The sequence below is a fragment of the Raphanus sativus genome, chromosome 6 (genome assembly GCF_000801105.2).
Source record: "Raphanus sativus cultivar WK10039 chromosome 6, ASM80110v3, whole genome shotgun sequence".
NCBI classification, from domain to species: Eukaryota; Viridiplantae; Streptophyta; class Magnoliopsida; order Brassicales; family Brassicaceae; genus Raphanus; species Raphanus sativus.
This window is the reverse complement of record NC_079516.1, coordinates 45,564,416-45,583,842: the sequence shown is the minus strand read 5'-3', so window position 1 is coordinate 45,583,842 and position 19,427 is coordinate 45,564,416. Positions and strand designations below refer to the sequence as shown.

Here is a 19,427-nt window from a genome sequence, read left to right as displayed (position 1 = left end):
GTCCGGAAACTTCAAAGAGTTCTGCAACAAGTGGAATATCCGCCTAAGCCCTTCGACTCCTCGCTACCCGCAAGGAAACGGACAGGCGGAATCCTCCAACAAATTATCATCGATGGAATCAAGAAGCGACTCGACCTCAAGAAAGGCCATTGGGCCGACGAGTTGGACGGCGTCCTCTGGTCGCACCGAACGACTCCCCGCGGTGCGACTAAATCCACCCCTTTCTCTCTTGCTTACGGGATGGAAGCAATGGCCCCCGCCGAAGTTAACGTGACGAGTCTTCGGCGCGCCAAGATGCCACAGTTCGTCGAGCTTAATAAAGATATGCTCCTCGATGCCCTCGATGAACTCGAGGAAAAACGTGATCAGGCGCTTCTTCGGATCCAAAATTACCAGAACCAAATCGAGAGCTACTATAATAAGAAGGTAAAAGCGCGCCCTCTCGAGCTCGGCGACCTCGTACTCCGAAAAGTTTTCGACAACACGAAGGAGCTCAACGCTGGCAAGCTAGGGACCAATTGGGAAGGACCTTACAAGATCACCCGAGTCGTTCGACCAGGCGTCTACCGACTCGAGACTTCCTGCGGAGAGGCAGTCCCACGAGCCTGGAACTCGATGCATCTTCGCCTCTTCTACCAATAGAAGCGCCTCATCTTTTTCTCCAAGCGAACGACCAGCAGGTCACTGTTCGCTTTAAAAAAAAAAAAAAAAAAAAAAAAAAAAAAAAAAAAAAAAAAAAACCGAGTAGATGCACCTAACCGTCACTTCTACTCGTCCGAGTGAATGCGCTACTACAGCCACTTTCACTCGGTCAAACGAACTACGAAAGGCTTGATCCTCATCCGAGGTACGTAGGCATCCCTTCACAGGGTCCAGCCCCAACCAAAACAAAGTCCAAACTTTTTTTTAGAATGACCAACAGTCACCTTTCCCCGAACAAACGATGCCAGCCCCTTTATCAAGCGGAGCACGAGCACTCGCCCAGCTAAATCGGCTGAGCCTTGATCGGGTATCAGCCGAAGGGAATAACAGCCTTGCGTCACCTGTGCGTCGTGCATTGACCGGCTATCCAATGGAAATTTCAGACCAAGTCTGATCGAAGGACGACGGTTTGGCCGACCAATAGTTCTCTCGATCACTGCACTGCGTCTTGAAACCTTTTCCTCGGTAATTCAGTAGAACGATTAGAGTTTCTTTGTATTTACTTGGACGTTAGACTTGTAAAAGCTTCGTTGGATAAGTAAAAATACGAACGAACAACCATCTCTAATTTCTGTTTCTATCTGAAAAGGAGGGAACTCGCTGGCAAATGCGAGCAACCATCCGGATTATTCCATTTCTCGGTTATAGACAAGTGGATGATTTATATATTTCTAAATTAAGCGATTTACGGAAATATATGAGGAAACATTTGCCTAAAAATAAAACCGAAGGCACCAAATCCATACAACAAAGGCCTTAGCCGAGAAAAGGAAATAAGTTTTAGACGAACAAGGCCGAAAGGCCGAAAAACGGATACAACAAACATTTAAAGTCATCCCGAGACAAGGGGATCTTCCTCGGAGCGCTCCCCGCTCACGCCAGAGCCTGACACTTCAAGCGACGGCGAATCGGTGATATCCACCGTCTTGATCGGCGTATCGGAGATCGGAACCTCGGAAGCTGGCTTGGTCGTTTCTTCGACCACCGGAGCATTTTCCGGAAGGATGGCGTCAGGGTGAGCTGGCGACTGGACGGTTTCGAGAAGGCTCTTCGACGGTCCTTCGGATTGATCCTCTGGTCCCCTGAGTGGAGTGCGAAGAGCCCTGGCAGCCTCAGAGTCGAGCAAGTCCATGTTCGACCCGTACTTGTCGACTTTATCCAATATCTCTTGGATGACGAACCTCGACTCGAGCACAAGAGGGGACAAAGAGAGGTCCTTCTCAGCAAGATCGTCTACGACCAAACGCTTCACCTCCGCGTCGTAATATTTCTCTTGCTCGGCATAGGTATCGATATCTCCTTGAGAGATGCTTTTACCTGTTGCCTTCATCCCTTCAAGACAACGTCTCATTCCGCGAGCCTGTCCGAGCATACACCTCGCATCCTCAAAACTGTCGCGACGAGTCTCCCGCTCTCGAATCCTCTGGAAGCGAGCAGCAGCCTTTCCGTGCATCACAGCCATCACTCGGATCCGCTCGTGAGTAACCTCATAGCGGCGCGACTCTCGGAGACGATCCATCTCCTTGGAATGCGCTATGGCAGCGGCAGCCCTCTCTTCCTCGAGGATCTTCTTCTCGTCTGCCAACTTGGCTTTCTCTTTCTCGAGTGTCTTAACCAACTCCCGGGCTCGCTTCAGCTCCTTGTTCATAGCCGTCTCCTTCTGGAGGAGCTCATCCCTCATGGCCTCTTCCCGGATGACCGCATCGTTTTTCTTGCGAAGCATGACCTCTAGGGCTTGCGTCGCTTCCCTGGTGTTGTGTCGCTGCCTATCGATCACACCATAGGTCCTCTTCAGCTCCTCGTCGTACTTACGGACGACTTCATTCCAATCCCCTTGGCTCTGCAGCACATCAAAGAGAGAGTGAGACAACCAAGTTAGGAAAAAGACGAGGAACGGACGAAACGCAAAAACTATCCTTACCTTAACCGAAGAACCGGCGGCGGCGGTGTAATCGTCTTGGAAGACGAGATCCTTGACGAGTGGGAGATGCTTTCTGCTCCCCCGGACTTGGCGGACAAAGCGAGCACAGTCCCTCTCGTTGCAAACAAGAGGAGTATCCCGCTTAAAGATAAAGTCGACCTTGTCCGGACAAAACCCCTGAAGGTCCTTCGGCACAACGTCCTTCTCCTGAGCCTTCGGAGCGGACCTGCTTGATCCCCCGGCATCTTCGCGAACCGCCGCCTTTGGGAGAGAAACGGCAGCAGTCGGGGCTCCCACGGTCTCCTTCTCGGGCGCCCCCTCCTGCCCCGAGGATCCGCCGTTATTCTTCTTTTTGTTCTTTTTCGACTTCTTCTTCACTTTAGAAGAAGTCTCTTGATGCTCACCCGCTTGACCGCCACCGGGAGATGGATTCGGGAGAGCGTCGTCTCGAGAGCCGTTACTAGGCTCCAAGGCTTGGAGCTCCCCTTCCTCCACAGAAGAAGGTCGAGCCTCTGCGAAATCCTTTCGCGCCCTTTTCTTCTCCGACCTGGCACCCCCACCGGTGGAAGTCTCCTCGGTCTGTTTCCCCTCGGAAGAAGCGCCTTCCCTCTCTTTTCTCTTGTTCCCCGTTTTCCTCACGAGCTGAGCCTCATCTGACTCAGTCGCATTAGGTTCCTCGAGATTAGGTGAGTTTGCGTTGGAGTTTTGGTCCGGCTCCACAAACCCAAGTTGCTTCCCAACCACCAAGCTCAGATCCGGCAATTCCCTCATAACTCTGGCCCGATTGATCTCCGTCTGCTCGGCCTTGTTGAACAGGTTGATTCTTTTCGATTTCTTGGTGATAATCGGAACAGTATCCGAACGCCAAACCTCTGCAAGGACAAAAAGGGGGGGGGCGACTTAGGATCCCTGAGGAAACCGAACAAAAGGAAAGGAGGAGAGACTTACGTAGTCTAATCCGATCAGCCGACCTGCGAATCCTCCCGTACGAGAAGTTCTCCCAAAGATCTTGCCTTTGAGACGCGACGATCCGAGCACTCTCCAAAAAATCTTCCTCGTACTCCGCGGTATTCGAGTGAGGGACTGCCAAAACAAAAGGAAAAGAGGCGGTCAGGAGCACGAAACGGTAAAAGACTAGGAAACACTCTATACCAAATTCATTGTTCCAAAGAACACGGTAACCGGTCTTCAGCGGCTCCTCGAAAGCCGAGCGATCGGACTTGACGTAAAAGTACGATCGCTGCCACTCGTTCGTCTTGGACGGATAGCCCGTTACCACATTGTAGTTGGGACGTATCTTTAGCGACAACAGGCCCTGATTGATCTTCACCGAAACCAGTTCCTCGAATGCTCGGACACTGAGAGCGGCACCGGCTTCTGCCCCAATCACCATCAGCGCAACTGCTAGGCGCCAAGCGCCATTTAAGAACTGGCTCAGAGCAACTCCTCGGCGCATCGTGTAGGCGGTGACGAGTCGAGGTATCGGAAACCATAACTTCGTATCATTCTCGAAGTACGACTCATATACGCACTGATATCCCTTTGGGGGAGACCACGGTCGTTGGTCCTTTGACGGGATTATGAACGTAACCCCAATCGCCTTGCTCCTCTTCAGCAGCCTTCTCACCGACCCAAACGTAGACCGCGTCGGTAAAACGTTTCCCCAATCCTGCCCTTCAACTACAGAGGGACGAGCTCGTGTCGGGTCAAGCCTGCGCTGCTCCTCGAAAATATTTCCCGGATAGAAGCAATAGGGAGTCATCCCGTCATCAGGAGAGCCATTGCCCCCATCATCATCCTCACGAGCCCGAACCATCGCCTCCGAGACGAGCATACGCTGCTCTCGGGTCGTGTTCTCGGTATCCATCATCGCCTCGCGATGAGTTGCCTCTGCACTATCTTCAGATCCTCGGACCCTCTCTAGATCGCTGACGGGATCGACGGTACTCGCGGTCATCTTCCCCTTTTGTTCTCGAGAAAATCGTTTGCTCGTCGACATACCGAGTAAAAGAACTAAAACGGAGAGCAAAAGCTAGAGAGATAAAAGATAGAGAGAGAAAGTACCTGACAACTGAGAGAAGAATGAGAGAAATCTCGAGGGAGGTCTCTTATTTATAGAGAGAGGGGAGGCGCCTCATACGAGGTGCCATCATTAACCCTAAGCGGGCCTAATTGGGCCTGTCGGCAGGCTCGCGCGTCATCCTCAAACGCGACCTTTCGGATTCTCGCCGAAAACCCTAGTGACGTTTCGGCTTCTCGATCAAAAAACCAACAGCGGTTCGATTTCACATCATGGGCCAAACACAATCGATTTATCGGTTTGGAAGGATTCATCCGGGACACCGAGTATACGGCATTCCGATTGCTCGTCCAGAGAAAACAAAAAGAAATCTCTCCGCCAGCGGCTTCTCGACGGAATCACGGAATCAGAAGATCAAACCTCCTATTCTTCGAGCCCTAACTCACTAATTCGCTGCGATCGATTGCTCGACTCGACAACGAACTAGGGGGGGACTTACTGTTGGGGATGAATTGTCATCATCCACAAGGCCCAGCGAACAGGAGGCCCATTTCTGACATCTAAAGGATAGTCGGCTCGAAGCCGGCTCCAAATGAGTCGCAACTCGGCTCATGCCTCCTCTGATCAGAAGACGAGCAGCCGAAGGCGCCGACCAAGTGGCTCGGGCCGAACAGTCGTCCCGATTGGGCCTGCAAGTCAAAAGGCCCATAGTAAAAAGGATGAATTAGGTCAAAACCGACAGACCCAAAAGACTATATAAGGAGTTGAGGACAGGAAGGAAGGGTATCACCACTTAGAGACACTGACTTGCGGCCAGATTAGGGTTTCCTTTATTCTCTTTGTATCTCGCCGCTCTCTTGTACTTCCGGCTAGGAGCTCGCCGAGCATCGACTAGCCGGCTTTCTTACTCTTGTACCCTCGTTATTCCGACTCTAATAAAACGTCTCTGTTCATCCCACTCTTGAGTTCTTCTATTTTCTGTTGACCAAACTCACCTTAAACAGTACTCTATCGCTTGCTCCTTGAAATTGCTGTACATCACTTTTGGGTTAGGGTTTACTAATCTCCTCGATTCGATTTTAATTCGGTAATGGTCAAGGATCGAAAAGGGGAACCTTTGAACCGTGATGATGAGGAGGAAGAAGAACGATTGAATGTTAAAATGGAAGAAATGTTGCTGATTTTTGACGTTGAAGACGAAAAGGTCTAGAGAAAACAACAGAGCGTTGGCTTGTGTAACGATGAAGCGTTGAGGCGTTTTTGTTGGTTGTGAGGAATTGGGTAGACGTTTCGATGAATGACGTAGAGAATACTTGCCGTTTTAATTATTGAATATTTTTCCTTCTCTTTTCCCCCAAAACAAAAGAGAATAAGTACCAACGATAATTCCTTAAAGCTTTGTTTCAAAAGCAGAACATGACCTTCTAGAATGATGTTCAAATACAGTGGATTTCCTTAAGACAAAAACATCCTTAAAATTGAGACACTCCCTTTCCAAAATGATCTCATACAGATTGCCTATTGGTCAAGTCTAACGGATTACCTATTCGCCAATGAATTAAGACAGATATCACTAACGTGTATGATCGTGCGAAGTAGGTTTTTTGGACAAAACTTCGAGGGCTTTTGACTTTGATGAATGAGCGCTGGACGAGATGGATGATGGCAAGGGTAATTTCTGTTAATTACTATGTGCTCGTTAATGGCTTATCTCATGTAACATAAACCTTTCGCTTGGTATATTCCTCTATCCCCATTTATGTTTATTCTTTGTGCTAATGTATTGAGTCACCTTCTCCAAGTTCATTCAGCAAAGGGTTAGATTAGAGGCATAAGAATTACAAATGGGGTGTCATCAAAGGTGTCCAGACAAGCAAATTGCATTGCTGATCTTTTGGCTAAACAGGGTCCACGCAAGAATATATTTTTCTCCAGTACATCTATTCCACCCCCATGTATTTCTAATCTTATGTGCTTAATTTGACATTGTATCAGTTACTTCCTTACATCAATCATAAGAGCAACCCCATCATAGGGTAGAGTTCCACTTGGAGTGCTTAAAATGCAACATATTATTTTTAATAAAGTTTAGTTAATTAATTAATTTTTCTAAGCTTAGTCAATTAAAAACAAGCATTTGGACCATAAGCTTTTTATAGGTTTCTTTAAATTTATTACTTTAAGAATTTTTCATCACTCTCTCTTCTCTTTTTTGTAATATTTTGATTTAATTTTAATTATAAAAGACTTATTAACAATTCCTTGTTGGAGCTGCTCTAAAATTCTTAGTCGAAAAAGGATAAAATCCCAAGCTTTCCAAGACTAACAAACCTTCAAAAGTCTACAAGTTAGTGTCCGCATTATTTTCTCATAAACGATAATAGAGTGTTATAACCCTCAACCGCAAGTCTCTGATTAAAAGAACACGCAAGTCAAACTAGGTTTTATTTTGCTCGCTAACGTCAGACTTTGTGTTTCGTAAATCCAACATGACTATTAGACTATTGGTCAATGTTGTAACACAAAAATAAAGCACATTTACAGGCATATAGGAGCTGATATTACAGGCATTACATGTGAAATAGTAGGGTTCAATTATGTGTGTATATATATATATATATATTGACATTAAAATACCAAAAATATCCACCAAAATATTAAATAGACAATAACAAGTCGACAAGCCAAATTTATTCAAATCACAAACAGTACAATACACAAATATATAAACATGATAATATAGAGCTTCCCGTAAATAAGATGTAGAATGGATGGAACAACCTATATTGTTCGGGAATGGAGAAAGCTAGTTAGGGCGACGGCCGAAGTCAGTCAACGGCGCCTAGCGGCGGTTTCACGCTGGCAGTTGAAGAAAACTGCTGCAACGGGTAGACCAAGATCATTCTCGTGTGCAAACATACGAGTGTTGAATTGGTCTCTGTAAGACGGCACAGAAACAACACTTCCCCTACGGTTCTGCTTGAAAAGCAAGTACACAAATCGGTGGATCCCTATGTTTGGGCGAGGCATCTCGTACCCTACTATTTCATTTCCTGTTTTGTAGTTGACATATATGAAACTAATTATTCGTGTTGTCTATAACTCATACACGTTCAGTAATGTCAAAAAAGAAAGAAAAAGCTCACACACTTTCAGTTTCTAAATTTAAACCAGGTTATATAACAAGGCGGTAACACAAACTCAAACAAATACATCACAAGTCCAGATCATATCAAACTAATTAAGAGTGCATAATTACGTATGTATTTATTTTTCTTTTCTTTTTTTGCTAACTATTAGTTATTTTATACTAAAATTAATTTAGACGGTATTGTAACTAGTCCGCACTAATACAAAACAATTAGGTTACAAATTTGGATCATATATGAAACTAATATAGAATGCATAGTTATATGCTATGTCATTTGTCTGATTCGAGAGTTAATATGACTTACCAAATGTCACGTCGGTTGTCCCTGGGATATCGGTAACAATCCTGAGAATGATCATTACAAAAAATGTCGTATAGTATATGCATAAACGATAAATCACATGTCTCTTAAAAGAACTGAAAGGATATATATTTTTACCAGTGCAAATGCTCCCTCAGATAAGGATCACTAGGTCCAGGAACATCAGGATCAGTCATGACCTGTTTCGAATAATCGATATTCATATATATATTTTACACATGACAAATCCTATATATATATATATATATACAAAAAATAAACACATAACTCACAAATAATCTGCCGTCTGGTAGCGTAACTTTAAGAAAAAATTGATAACTAAAATAAATATGGGAAAAAGGAATTTGAAATAGTTTTTAATGAACCACCACGGTAAAATGTATGCAAAATAAGTACTCTACCATAAAATTCTTCATAAAACAAAATTCAGATATTACTTTCAGGATCGATGAATAACTGATTATTGTTTTTTGTTTGCTTTTGCAAATAAGTTTTAAAAAAAACTTGGCAGTTTATATCTTAAACTAGGGTTATTTTTTAAAAATAAGCAGGTAAGTGGTATTTCGTAAAAGGCACCTAGATTTGTGGTAAGTCTCGTTACAAAAACAAGAGAGGGCAAAAGGTTTGTGCATTACATAAAGAGCAATAAAGGGAGAAAGTTATAGTAACAAACTAAATCACTAATTAAGCCATATATATATATGATGCATTATGCGTACCAAAGTGAAGAATGACCTCATGTCACCACCATGAACTTCAACCTTTGGTTTGTTTGTAACTGCAGAAGGGAAAAGTTCATGGCCGTTGTAGACTTGCTTGTCGCAGTTATAAGTCACTGTCATTTTCACTGCATGCAAACAACTGTCTACAACGTCTCCGATCACTCTTCCAACCATAAGTGGGTCTGATGAATTAATCGGGGCCATCTCGATTGCTTCTTTAAGAGTTCAGAAGAAACAAAGAATAGGTTTGAAAGGTTAAACGTTCAGAATAAGGAAATAGTGTTTGATAAGATTGTGTGTACGTGCTGGTGTGGGGATAGACAAGTTTGAGCTTGCTTTGGGCCGGGGGATCGGATTTGTTAATGCTGATTTAATGAAGACATAAAATCAGAACAACATGTACTTATAGGATTTAAGAGAATTAGTGCCATTGTGAATTTGATTTGACGTCTTCTAGATCCCCACACCAACACATACACACAGACGTCATCCACTAAAAATTTATGAGTTGGCCCTTTTACGAAAACTAAAACCTTTTAAAATGTCTACATAGATGGGAGAGTTGTAACGCCCCGACCCGCCTACGGCTAATGGGCCACCCACGCCCGCTCTCTCGGCCCGTGGACTCCATCCTATCCGACGGTCGGTCGTTAATTTTCCAAGACTCGAAATCATTGTTTACTGACCCTGCAATCACCACCCGACCTTTCCCCGTGTTTTGGCCTCACTCACACGCTATCGCAAATCACTTTCCGATAGGTTACCCATCCTTCCACTACTCCAGCTCAAGCACGCTTAACTCTGGAGTTCTTTCAGGATGTGTTCCGGAAAAGGTAAGTCAACTTTGGTGACATAGGTAGCCAAATCAATTCTCTTAAGACTTTTCACATATCACAACTCGGGATGTTACAATTCACCCCCTCTCAAAGAACGCAACGTCCTCGTTGCGCCCCACGACAGGTCTCAAGACGCCTCTCAGGTCAGAACTGAAACGGCTAACCAGCTCTGATACCACTTGTAACGCCCCGACCGCCCACGGCTAATGGGCCACCCACGCCCGCTCACTCGGCCCGTGGGCCCCATCCCATCCGACGGTCGGTCGTTAATTTTCCAAGGCTCGAAATCATTGTTTACTGACCCTGCAATCACCATCCGACCTTTCCCCGTGCTTTGGCCTCACTCGCACGCTATCGCGGATCACTTCCCGATAGGTCACCCATCCTTCCACTGTTCCAGGTCAAGCACGCTTAACTCTGGAGTTCTTTCAGGATGTGTTCCGGAAAAGGTAAGTCAACTTTGGTGACATAGGTAGCCAAATCAATTCTCTTAAGACTTTTCACATATCACAACTCGGGATGTTACAAGAGTATTCTCCATAGCCACATATGAAAAAAAGTATTCTATTTGCCACACCAAAATTCTACTTGCCCCACATTTTTTTTTCATATTTCTCTTCTCTTTTTTACCCTTAATATTATATTAATATTTCATACCCACTATATTTTTTAAATTAAAATCAAATTCAGATCCCACTTTCCTCTCTCCTCTCTCTCTTCCCCCCTTATGTCGATCATTTCCCCCATAAATTCTCTCATAAAATCTCAAACCTAACATGCGGTCCCCACACCAATCCACCTCTCTCTTTCCCACAGCTGTCGCCTTCTATCTCCTTTTTCCCATCTTGTTTCCTCTTCCCCAACCAGAAACGATTTTTCTCATATTCTTACATCCATTGGCGATTTTGAAGGTTTTTTTTGAAGGAAATTGATACGTTTTTTCACGAAATTCTCATAATAATATACTACTTATGTTTTATGTATGATGTGAAACGAAAAATATCAACATTTTGCTGTAAAAATCGTTAGAGTTTTGAAAGAAAATTAAAATAATGTTTGAATAAGATTTTGTATTGTTCTCTATTTTTAACACGGTTTTGAAAGAAAGAAAAATATGAAAATTCTGTTAGACGATAATCTGGGTTGTGTAACACATTATTAGTTGATTAAAAAGACTTAAACTGATGAAAAACTAAAGTTTTAGGTAAAAATGAAAATTTTAGGTATATTGTTATGAAAATGGATGTTTAAGGGCAATTTTGTATATTTTTTCTTATTTTGCACTGTTTTAAACCATAATAATGCATTACAATAGTGGTAGACGATATTATGGATTGTATAACACCCTCTTGATCAATTATAAGTGTTAAATCGAGAAAAGCAAAAATTTATAAGAACTACTGGAACGACTGGTATTACTAAAGTGAAAGTATATTACTTGTATTACTGGAACGACTATGTACCAAATATCTTAGACAACTTAGATTCTTTAAATGGTTAACTAATCATAATTTTTTTTCTTCAGGGAATTATATGGCTTCTCCCATTACAGTCATATGTTTTGACTATGGAGGAAGTTACATCAAGCATGGGCCTGAGATAAAGTGGATCTCAGGAGAAGATCAAATTCACACTCTAATGATGAAAACATATGTGGAAGAGCTTACATATTCTGAATTGGTTGATAATATATGCAGAAAGATTAAGGCAAATGGAGATGGGATGCTGAAGATTAGTTATTTTCCAATGGTGTTGTATTCGAGCATACCATCATATATTAGGACTGATGAAGACGTTTTGGGTTATCCTGAAAGCAGCAGACCAATGTTACATATCTAATCTGATGATAGCTATGTTGGTATTTCTGATGGAGAGGATACTGATAAAGATATATTATGTGTAATGTGAACTACTAGTACTGCTAGAACTACTATGTGTAATATGAACTACTAGGAACTACTTTGTACTACCCTGAACTACCGAAAAACTACTCTGTATTACTATTTCTTATGCATGTTTCTAAAAACCTTAATTTTATTCTTATTATTTATTTTTAAAAGATGAATCTCGTATATTACGTGATTATATGTCCATGCATGTGTTTATTTGTCAAAATAGACATAAAATACTATTAAAATCTCAAGTTGGTAGAAAATTTCTCATTTCAATAGAAAACACTCTTATACTTCCTAGTTAATGTCTTGATGGAAATGTCATCATGAGATGAATTTCAGAAAACACATATTTTCTGAAATTTTTTTCTTCCAATGTGTTATATACAGTCTAAAACTGTCTAAATATATTGGTATTACTAATTAATTTAGTTTAATGATGTTGTATTACTAAAAAATGTTATAATTTGCAAAAATATTACTATGAAGAGTGAAGTATTACTATTACCTTGAGTACTACTAAGAGTAAAATAAATATCACTTTAACATTCAAACATGTTTGTTTAAATAAAAATGATAATTATTATATATTGTGTTGTTATCTTAAAATAATTTTTTCTGTTATATTTTTTTAAAGATATAAAAATTTATCTATATCTATATTATTATTTGTGAATTTATTATATAGTGAAAAAGGAATTTAATTTAATACTATTAATTTTTTAAATAAGATAATTCTTTTATATTGTGTTGTTATCTTAAAATAATTGTTTATTATAAAAGTTAAAATAAGATATATAACAATCTATATATACTATTATTTGAGAAGTGAATTTGTTTATTTTTTATGCTCTGCATAATTATAGATTTAGTCATATTTATGCTTAACTATTAATATTATTAAATAATTTTAACTGCTAATTTATTATTTTGAAAATAGTTAAAATATTTTAAAGACAATAATATCATAATATCACCCAAACTACACATTTTCAAGATTTTGTTTCGACGAAAGTGATATATGATCAAAATTTTATTGATGACTAATATGCTTACAATTAAAAATATGCTTAAAATTCTTGATGATTAATATGCTATATAAGTTAAAAATATAACACATAAAAATTCAAATGAACAAACTTCTAGTTTTAAATACCGTGCTATATAAGTTAAAAATAACAAACTTTCAAATTTTAAACATACAAAACCAATTTTGTTACTGGTTTTAAAGACTGTGTGTGCTATAAAAGTTAAAAATAACAAATTTTCAAATTTTAAACATACAAAAGCCAATTAAAATAACAAAATAAATTAAACAAATTATTTTAATAATATTTAATTATCAATTAATTTTAAAATAAATTATTTATATAAATTATTTTCCTCAACACAAACATACAACACATAAAAAATCAAATGAACAAACTTCCAGTTTCAAAGACCATGCTATACAAATTAAAAATAACAAACTTTCATATTTTAAACATACAAAAACCAATTTTTGTTACTGGTTCCTCAGGAACTACCAATTTTCAAAATAACAATTAATTTCAAAAATATTTATAAAAAATATTTCAATAATATTTTAAAAATAAAAGTTAACAAAATATGTATTTCAATATTATTTCAATCAACAATAATTTTCAAAATAAATTTAATAAAATATTTATATAATTTTGGTTATATAAAAATATTTTTAAAATAAAAATATAGTAAAACATGCATTTCAATAATAGTTTGATCAATAGTTAATTTTAAAAATAAATTTAATAAAATATTTATAGAAATTATTTCCTTAAATGGTATATATGTTTTAAATGTATAATTTAATAATTAAAAATAAGAACAGATGTTAAATGCAAATTCTTGAAACAAAAATTCCCGGCCTACATGACCAGTGTTACTAATATCTAATTTCAACAAAAATAAATTAGATTTTCTGTTTTTTTTGGAAATTTTTAGGGGCTCCACGTATGTTCGGATTTGGCTTTATGTTATTTATAAAATAAACATTATTTAATATAGTTATGTAAGTTTAAACGTACATTGCACTTGGTTTGGTGGTATATTCTTTGTTTGTTATCAAGAGAGTTACTGGTTCGATATTTGGTTTTGTGTATTTATATTAAAATAAAAATATACAAAACTTAGTTTATGTAGCTATTAACAAAAGTAACATGTGGTCTAGTGGTATAGTTCATGTTTCTTAGTAAACCAGCCTTGGGTTCCATGGTCAGTTTTTTTTTATTTTGTTCTTTTTAATGAGTGGCAATTTCGTAATTATCTCTTTATATTTTTAGGGTTCTGCCTGCAATTTCATGCGGCCGCCATAGATTTTCTTCAAAGATTCTTCTGTTTTTATGGGTTTTAATTGGTGTTTATACATCAAATCTTTGATTTTATAATGTGAACTGTGATCTGTGACTGTTGTCCAAAGAAAAAAACTGATTTGTGACCACAACCGCCATGGGAGAGTCGACGAAGATGATCTGATTTAGCTTTTTGGTGTATGATCCTGTTTTTAGAAAGAAAATAGTTTAGATATAAAGAACATGTTGTCTGAGAAATTTAAAAAAACATTAGAGAAAAAGAACGAAGAAGAAGACTCGTGAAGAAGGAGATGGAAAGATTAGGGATTTTGTTTTTTTTTTCATTTACTTATTATTTAATTGATGGGATCCGTATTGGGTATGGGTTATAGTGGGTCGGATCAAATAGTTAGGTTGGATCTTGTAAATACTTGGTTTCATTAAGGACAATATCGATTTTCACCACGTTTTTTATTAAAATATAATAAAAATTATAATATTTTTGATTGGTGGGTTAAATTAGAATGAAGATGGGAGTGAGTGTGGCAATGTAGAATAAAGTCCACATAGATGGCATCCACTAAAACTGTGAGTAAATTTGTATACGTATCAAGTTATTAAACTAGTTTGGCTCAAATAAAATGTAAGCTTAGATTTTTGGAAGGAGGCAAGTATTCACATGAAAAGTGATAATCTATGGTACCTCGGTAATGTTTTTTTGCTTAAAATTTAGTGATGTTTTTTTCGAGAATTTTTTTTGGTGATGTTGTACCTACACTTGTATTATAAATCTAAGATATTATTCTTGTAGTTAGTTATAATTCATTGTTTAAAAAAAACAAAATAAAACCAGTAGCCAAGTTATTTCATTTCTAGCTACTTTCAGTTGATTTTAATTATACGACTGTAAGAGAATATATACACTCGGGAAAGAAAAAAAAAAGAAAGAGAAAAACGCAATATTGTGATGTTCTTCTCTAGCCATTATTTAAACAGAAGTCGAATGTATCAAGTGGTGGCATTTGGAATTTAGCTTTTTCTTTTTCTTTTTTTATCTGAATTTTAAATTTAGTTCATATTTTGGTTGGATTTTTAGTAAGTTACGAAAATTAAATTATTCTTTATATTTATTCATGAAAACATAATCATACATCAGGGAAATATCCCTCGGAATATATGCTAAAAATATTTCAAAATTTGTGAGGATGAAAGACATCTAAGTACATATTATAAATCTGATATATAATATTTTATAATTAGAAAAACTTATTTATTGTTTGATTAGGATTCAACTTATTTGTAATTATGAAACTGTACTGTAGTAATTTGGTAACTAACAAAAATTAATAATATCATATAAGTGAAACACAACTAAAATGAACATCATGTGTCTAAGAATGTTACCAATAAAATATTAGTTTACCAATAAAACTTTCTGATGATAATTTACCTTTATCAGATTGTTGTTATATATATATATATATATATATTAAATGATTCTGAATAGTTAGATGTAAATTCTCATTTCCAGTTTCACATAATTTGGTTGGCACATATGAAGTTTACTAATGACGTTTGTTGATAAAATCCATAGTAAATAAAAGATATTAATAAATGGCTAGTATTATAAAACACGAGGGAAAAAGTATAAAATAAAGTCTATTTTAGCATAACGTATTACTAGATCTTAAATTAAATAGAATTCATCAGAAATCTATTATGTCGGATAATTTTCAGATTTAAAAAATCTATATATCTAGGAAAAAAGATAAGTAAGTTTAAACTTATTTTTTTTAAAATGAAATTTTAAGCTAAATTAGTAGCAAATCAAACACAATGTTTGAATCTAATTTTTTTTCGAATATAAACACAAAATATACTTTATATGAAAAAAATAAACTAAAATTTGTTTTTAAATTCCAAGAGATTAGAAAAAGTGGAGATTCTTAACAACTTATGCGTCCATTTTACAGTTTACAAAACAATCACATATATCAGTAAACTTCTAGTGCAGTTGCATAATCCAGAAACTCATTTCACTTACTGATTACAACTTTTAACTACCTTCTTAATTAATTTATTAAATTTTAGTTTTTATACTTCAGAAATATACATATCTAGAATTTCTAACTTACTTTTGATTAAATAATTTTTCCTAATTTTCTAATTTAATGATAAGATATAATTATGGTGTAGAATTCATTTAAATTTTGTAATAAAAGGGTGACTATAATATATTACCATTTCTATTATTTTCATTTGATTGAATAAGAAATTTTGTTTTAATTCAAAATCAGATTTAGGTTATTTTGGAAATTCTCTAATTTCTGTAAATATTACAAAAATCTTGCATCATGAAATTTTCGTTGGAGTTTGATATTTCTCCTTTTTAATTTTTAACTAGTGTTTTTTGAAAAAAAAATCACTTAAAAGATTTTTTTTTTTTTTGAAAGTTTCATTTCAAAGATCTTATTTACACATTTCTGTCTTTGAGGATGATGACACGTATAGATCTGGTTGGCTAAGTTTTGTTTAGAACTAATTCCTTGAAATTTCAGGAAATGTATAAAGAAAAGAACCTTGTTTATATCAAGTGTCAGTGTCCACCCATAAATCACATCTGTCGCTGTTCAGTGTTTTTCCATCTGTAAGATTAAAGAAAGACAGAAATTTCAATGTCATTATTCTGTATCTAAATCTAAACGTTCTTTTGCAATAAAGGTAATATAAAGGTTACAAATTTGAAGTGTGAGGAAAAGCAATATATTCTCTGTTAGATGTGTGGATGTACTGCAAAGAATAAATCCTAAATAACTAATATTATTCTTTAGATTTACCGTAATTGGAAATTTTAATGTTGGCGACGACCCACAAACCACAATGCGTTTCCCACACATGGAAAGGCTGACAAATTGTGAAAGGTCATCACTTTAGTTTTAGGAATAAAACTAGATTTTGACCCTTGCGACCGCACGGGTATTAATTTTTTGTTTTAGTTTTTATTTATTTATACTAAATGATGTATTTGTAATACTTGATCGTTTTACATTGACTATGTTAGGGATGTGTATTTGGATACCCACTGATTCGGTTAAAATCTATTTGGGTTTGAGATTCCTAAGTTTAAAGATTTCAGCAACATTCAAATATTTATAAATTTTGGTTTCGGTTTGATTCGGGTATTTGCGGGTTCGGTTCGGATACGGATAACCCGTTTGAATTATTTTAAAATTTTCAAAATTTATATATACTTTAAATTTCTCAAAACATATAAATTTGACCAAAATACCTAAATTAAAAATTAAAAAAAAACAGGTTGAATTTCAATATTTGGATGAGAATAAATATATATTTTAAATATTTTTGGTATTTGATTATTGTTTATATATTTTATATGTTTACTTTTGACTATTTTTTATATTTTCAAATAGTTTAGACAACTTTAAGTTGACAAAAAAACAACTTTAAAATATCATTAATTGTTGAAGAATAAAAAAATAAAATACATTAATTTAACTAAAAAACAAACATTAAAATAGGAAAGAAAAAAACACATTAATCTAACTGAAAAAGACGAGCATTAAAATAGGAAAGAAAAAGAAACACATTAATATAACTGAAAAAGACAATCACTAAAATAGGAAATTCAATTTAATTCTCAGTGGCATGCAATTGTAAATAACACTAAAAACTAAGGGGTATTCTATATGTGTACTTCTGTTTTAATAAGATAGATACTCACTACCTCTATCATCACACCCTCTTTCTCGATACCGGTCCAAACATTGCCAACTTTTCTTATGACTCTAACTCAAAATAGAGAGATTGTATGCTAATGTAAGAAAAATAATACTGCCTCTGTATTATTATAGTGATTTTTAAGGTTTTCTCACAAAGATTAAAAAAAATAAAAAAAAATAACATTAAATAAAATTATTTCAACCAATAAAAATGTAGTATTTTGTAATTGATTACAAGTTTTGAGTAACACTAAATTTTATCTAAAAAATCAAAAATTTCATTTATTTGAAACAAAATAAAAATCTTTAAAAACCATTAAAATTATACGGACATGAGTATACAACAAAATGCACAATAGAATTTTTTTTACACCCACTTATGTAGCTAAGGACCGGCAATGCCCTCTCTCTCTGTAGAATTTATTTCCTCCCGATAGAAAACTATGAAATTGACAAACAAGATTTGAGATCCTAAGATATTAAAAAAAAACACGAGAGAGAGAGAGAGAGAAAACTCTCTCTAGTGTCTCTCCCCACCATCTTCAAACCCTAACCGCCGCCGTCAATTGATTCTGTCGGGGAGGAGTTGGGCTTAGGCGTTTTCTCCTTGTGCTCTTCTCTTCCCCTCCTCTCTGTTTTTCTTTTCTCCTCTGTATCGTTATGTTGACTGTGTTCTTGGCATTGAACTGAGGAGGGTGGTGCTGTTTTCCCGGTAGAGCCTGAGATATGCGTCGGGATCTTAGTTCTGGTGACTGGTGGTTCATATCTACTCGAATTCATCCGGATTTGAGGACTTACCGGCCATGATTTGTTCGTAGATTGAGTTTGGAGACTTCGGTTAAAGTCTCCTTCTCCGAGCTTCTGTCTCCAGCGAGCGTTCGCGCTTCTCCCTAGCGGTTCAGGCGTAGGAGTTTCCTCCATTTCCAAGTTTCGACAAGGAGGTGGTGGTGTTTCTCTCCTATTTTAGCGGTATTTCCAGCCTCTTCTTCTTAGTTTGGTGTCTCATGCGCTAGTCTCTGTCTTCTCCAGTACCTTCGTATTTCTCTGTTTCTCGCCTCCGTGTTGTGTTCGTGTTCATTGAGTAGATCTGGATTCTGCAAAGTTTGGATGAGATGAGCGTCTCTGCTGTCAGTTTCTCCACAAAACAAGCCTGATCTGTGCTCTTTTCTTGCCGTCGGGATGGTCTGTGCATCTTTTCTCGCCGCCATAACCTTGTTGATGTGTTATGTTTCTGCCAAAGGTTTCCCATTGTCTCTCTCCGGCTTATCTGTCATCGTTGCGGGATGGGTTTTTGCTCTGGATGATTCTCGGTTGGGTTTGCCTTGGGTCCTAGTTAGTGACCTAGTCAGCGTCTGTGCCTCTTCTCTTGCCGCACTGATAGGTTCAGATTAGTGATTGCGGCCTGTGCATCTTTTCTCGCCACCAACATCTTGACCTTCCTCAGGTTTTCACTTCTGATGCATCATTATATCCATGTGCAATCTCCTCCACGAAGCAGTTATGTTAACTGTCTAGGTAATCTTCTCAATGAAAACTTTGTTGCGTGATGTGGGTTTGCTACTATTATTCAAACCAATGGGGTTTGAGCCATTTAGAGGTTGCTCGGTCTTCAGTGTTGGGTTGCTTGGTCTCTGTGCGTTGGTAGCTTCTTCTGTCCTCTCAAGTATTGGCTTAGTTCAGGTGGTGCAAGCGGGTATCTTCAGCTCTCCATCATGTCTTAGTTCATGTGCGCACCTTGAGACGGTTGGGCTAAGCTCATTCTAAGCGGTTTTTGGGCTCTTTTGCTTTTGTTCTCGACTCCTTTGTATTGGT

The 19,427-nt window shown here is 37.4% G+C and overlaps 2 protein-coding genes across 2 annotated transcripts; both read right to left on the bottom strand.

Annotated features, from left to right (window-relative positions):
- Positions 1-704: 704 nt before the first annotated feature.
- On the bottom strand, positions 705-4,580 carry LOC130495851 (meiosis-specific protein ASY2-like). The gene is made up of 3 exons (XM_056987403.1): positions 3,776-4,580; positions 3,572-3,706; positions 705-3,495 (listed from the first exon to the last, which is right to left on the bottom strand). The coding sequence occupies exons 1-3, from the start codon at positions 4,578-4,580 to the stop codon at positions 1,535-1,537; spliced, it is 2,901 nt and encodes a 966-aa protein (XP_056843383.1). The 3' UTR covers positions 705-1,534.
- A 2,389-nt stretch (positions 4,581-6,969) lies between these two features.
- On the bottom strand, positions 6,970-9,190 carry LOC108810190 (protein CENTRORADIALIS-like). The gene is made up of 4 exons (XM_018582318.2): positions 8,836-9,190; positions 8,234-8,295; positions 8,099-8,139; positions 6,970-7,696 (listed from the first exon to the last, which is right to left on the bottom strand). Exons 1-4 carry the CDS (start codon positions 9,040-9,042, stop codon positions 7,476-7,478), a joined length of 531 nt encoding a protein of 176 aa, XP_018437820.2. The 5' UTR covers positions 9,043-9,190; the 3' UTR covers positions 6,970-7,475.
- Between the last annotated feature and the right edge of the window lie 10,237 nt (positions 9,191-19,427).

Excerpts from the sequence above, each read along its gene's own strand:
- LOC130495851 (XM_056987403.1), bottom strand. The coding sequence starts at position 4,580 with ATGACCGCGAGTACCGTCGATCCCGTCAGCGATCTAGAGAGGGTCCGA. Across the intron at positions 3,707-3,775 it reads TCTTTGGAACAATGAATTTG|TCCCTCACTCGAATACCGCG; the intron begins GTATAGAGTGTT and ends TTGTTTTGGCAG. Across the intron at positions 3,496-3,571 it reads GGCTGATCGGATTAGACTAC|AGGTTTGGCGTTCGGATACT; the intron begins GTAAGTCTCTCC and ends TTGTCCTTGCAG.
- LOC108810190 (XM_018582318.2), bottom strand. The coding sequence starts at position 9,042 with ATGGCCCCGATTAATTCATCAGACCCACTTATGGTTGGAAGAGTGATC. Across the intron at positions 8,140-8,233 it reads CTGAGGGAGCATTTGCACTG|GATTGTTACCGATATCCCAG; the intron begins GTAAAAATATAT and ends GATCATTCTCAG. Across the intron at positions 7,697-8,098 it reads GACAACCGACGTGACATTTG|GAAATGAAATAGTAGGGTAC; the intron begins GTAAGTCATATT and ends ACTACAAAACAG.